The sequence below is a fragment of the Mandrillus leucophaeus genome, unplaced genomic scaffold (assembly GCF_000951045.1).
Source record: "Mandrillus leucophaeus isolate KB7577 unplaced genomic scaffold, Mleu.le_1.0 Scaffold396, whole genome shotgun sequence".
Taxonomy (NCBI): domain Eukaryota; kingdom Metazoa; phylum Chordata; class Mammalia; order Primates; family Cercopithecidae; genus Mandrillus; species Mandrillus leucophaeus.
Genome location: NW_012104209.1, coordinates 154315 through 157564, shown reverse-complemented (window position 1 = coordinate 157564; position 3250 = coordinate 154315). Strand labels below are relative to the sequence as shown.

At 33.6% G+C, this 3250-nt stretch overlaps 1 protein-coding gene across 1 annotated transcript in view; it reads right to left on the bottom strand.

The window, feature by feature from the left end:
• Window positions 1–3250, bottom strand: part of AHI1 (Abelson helper integration site 1) — a 248465-nt gene that overhangs the window by 174045 nt on the left and 71170 nt on the right. Inside the window, exon 7 of the mRNA XM_011991473.1 lies at window positions 1256–1441. Coding sequence (XP_011846863.1) covers window positions 1256–1441 — 186 coding nt within the window. The remainder of the gene's footprint in view (window positions 1–1255; window positions 1442–3250) is intronic.

The window sequence follows — 3250 nt, the reverse complement described above, 5'->3', positions numbered from 1 at the left end:
GTTTCCACTTTATTACTTCCTTTGACTCTTCTAATCCAGGTTCTGCGTCTATTGAGCTTGACTCATGGTGATGTTCACAATGCACTGGTTTACCTTTTTCCTCCTGAAGAGCCATCATAGAGCGGTAAGATGGCTTTATCTAAATATGCATTAAAATATGAAAATTTATATATCATGTTCACCTTTTTCTTTTACTAGCATATAGTTTTAAAAATACTGAAACAAATAATATGAAAATATTTTCAAAATGTAATCCAGAAAAAAAATTCTACTTTTATTTGTACATTATTCTAAATAAAATAAAAAAGTTGCTTAAAACTACAGTCCTATAACCAAAAAGTCTTAAAAGTTTTTGAGGAAAAAAATGACTACAAATTTACATGAAATGATTTTAGTAACTCTGCCCTTTGTTTCTGCTTCTTCACCAATACTTATGAGATATGCCATGGCTCTGATATAATACCGTATCTTTAAAATCACAAAACTAGTATCATAAAAATCTCAAGTTTTAAAAATAATTTCTCAATAATAGATTTAACTCCATCCAAACCAATGCAAATCAGTCCTGTGGTGACAGTATATATCAGCTACAGAATGTGCAAATGACCTGAAAAATTAATGTCTTATAAGAAATAAGACAAAAGCAAAACTTCTTTATTTTAGGGTCAATTCTTTGCTAAGATTATTTATAATATTAATCTATGGAAAACAGCAGCAGTAGAAACATTACATACTGATTATTTGAATAATATTGTGAAAAATGTACCCAGAAATCAGGACTCTGCAAACTGCAGCCCACACACCAAATTTGGCCTGCTACCTGCTTTTGTAAATAAACTTTTATTGGAACACATCACACCCATTTGTTTAGTTAACGGCCTACATATGTCTATGTAGCTACTTTCACACTATAAAGGCAAAATTAACCGAAACTACAGGGCGAAAGCCTAAAATACTATCTCGCCCTTTACAGAAAATATTTTTCAACTTCTCCTTTAAGTCCACCTTTTATCTTTAATTTCTGAAAATCAAATTGTAACAAAACATTTTTCTTAATACTAAAAGCTGTATTTCACATTTAAAATTCATTTAAGCATCTTTTAAATATCAGCTATTACAGTCTTAATATATAACCCCGGATATCTATTAAAATTATTATTAGAAGTCTTATCTTTTTAGAAATGAAAAACATGTTATGTCACCATTTAATTTCAACACTAGAAGATATACACTTATATGTACTATATTAACTTACACAGTCTGGAACTTTCAGTCCTCTTACAGTTACATACAGTGTTGATGGGTAATGATTTCTTGGACATTTTGACCACCATTCAAACACCTCAACAACATTTAATTGGGATCGAGGCTTAGTAGGTGGGTAATACAGCTGCAAACGAAGTTTTGAGTTGATGTTTGCATTTCCATTGGCTCCCAGAAGCTTAAAACAAGAATTCATATAAAATGTGACCGTCACTGAAAATAAATATATCCAACAAAGCAATAGCATAAAGTCAGAAACATTTTTAAAAGATTAATATGGCATGCTGAAATTTCTTAGTTTTACAAAGCAAAGAACACTACATACTTAGTTAAGCACAGTTCCAGGTCATTTTTGACAAAAGGTAACCCAAATGGCTTTTAAAATATTTTCCTGATAGCTCTCTTTTCACATATACAATAATTTCAGACTGTTGGTACAGCATTTACACTACTGTGCCAGATTTCACACTGAACAAAGGATGTGATTGATATACAGTCGTCTGAAATAATAAGGTTAAACTGTATATTTACACAAGACACAAATTTTCTATTTGTTTAATATCAGTATTTTTAATGGTTAAAATTTTATGATGTTTTAAATTTTTAAAAAGTTAAAATCATTTCAAGATAATTAAACTCATTTAAGCCATTCATTACTTTTTTCAGTATTTTAGTGTACCTTCTTTCAAAGGTCTATCTTTAAAACCCTATTAAACAAAACTTATGTTTAAACTAACTAACTGGAGATTTTTGTCTTTTTTTTTTTTCTTGGCAGAATCTCATTCTGTTATCCAGGCTGGAGTGCAGCAGCAAAATCTCGGCTCACTGCAACCTCCCCCTCCTGGGTTCAAGTGATTCCTGTGCCTCAGCCTGCTGAGTAGCTGGGATTACAGGTGCACGCTACCACACCTGGCTGATTTTTGTGTTTTCAGCAGTCAGAGGTTTTGCCATGTTGGCCAGGCTGGCCACGAACTCCTGGCCTCAGGTGATCTGCCCACCTTGGCCTCCCAAGGTTTTGAGATTACAGGCGTGAGCCACCATGCCTGGCCTTAAATGGAGATTTTTATAAGAAAAATAAAAATCTTACCAAGTCAGAATACGTTCTCTTTCATTAGACCATGACTCAAAATAGGAAATGAAATGTCTAACCTTTATGTCCTCTCCAAATTAGGAGCAGAAAGATAGTTTGAACCCTTTGCAACAGTTCACACAAAATATGGAAGTATCTTAAATTAGAAGAATAGGCACTGAGTGCAGGGAACGTATTTAACAACTGTTACCTGTAGACTCATGTAACTTGGAAAGTAAAAAAAACACAGAGTCAAGAAAGACTCTAAGACAGCATTGTCCAAGAGAGCTTTCTATAATGATGGGAATACTCTAACCAATTCGGAATCCACATGTGGCTACCCTGCACTTGAAGTATAGCTAGCACAAATGTAAAACTAAATTTTTAATTATATTTAATTTGAATTCAAACTGCCACGTGACTTGTAGCTACCAAAACAGTGTAACTCCAAGTTCATGAACCTGGGAGAGTGGACAGATGGTGATACCACCAACTGAAGCAGCAGAGAGAGCAGCAAGGATACTCAGTTTGGGAGAATCTGAGATATCTGTAAGTCATCCAAGTTGAAATGTCCAGTAGGGGACTGAATTTACAAATCTGAAGTACCGGTGAGAAAAGTGGTTCCAAAAAAACTGGGTTAAAGATGAAACCATGAGTAGGACTGATATTAAGGAGGTAGGTAGAAGACCATGAAGGAAACTGAAAGAATGGTATAAGTAAAATTAGGAGAGGATGGTGTCAAGAAAACCAAGGTAACAGAGTTTCAAGAGTGTGATATGTTAAATGCGTAGATGTGACAAAATAACTTAAAAATGTTCAATAAATTTGGCAAATAGAAATCATTAGTGATTTGGTTGGAGAAGCTTTAGTGGCAGAGGCAAAATTTAGAATGTTGTTCAGGAATGATGAGTTCAGGAA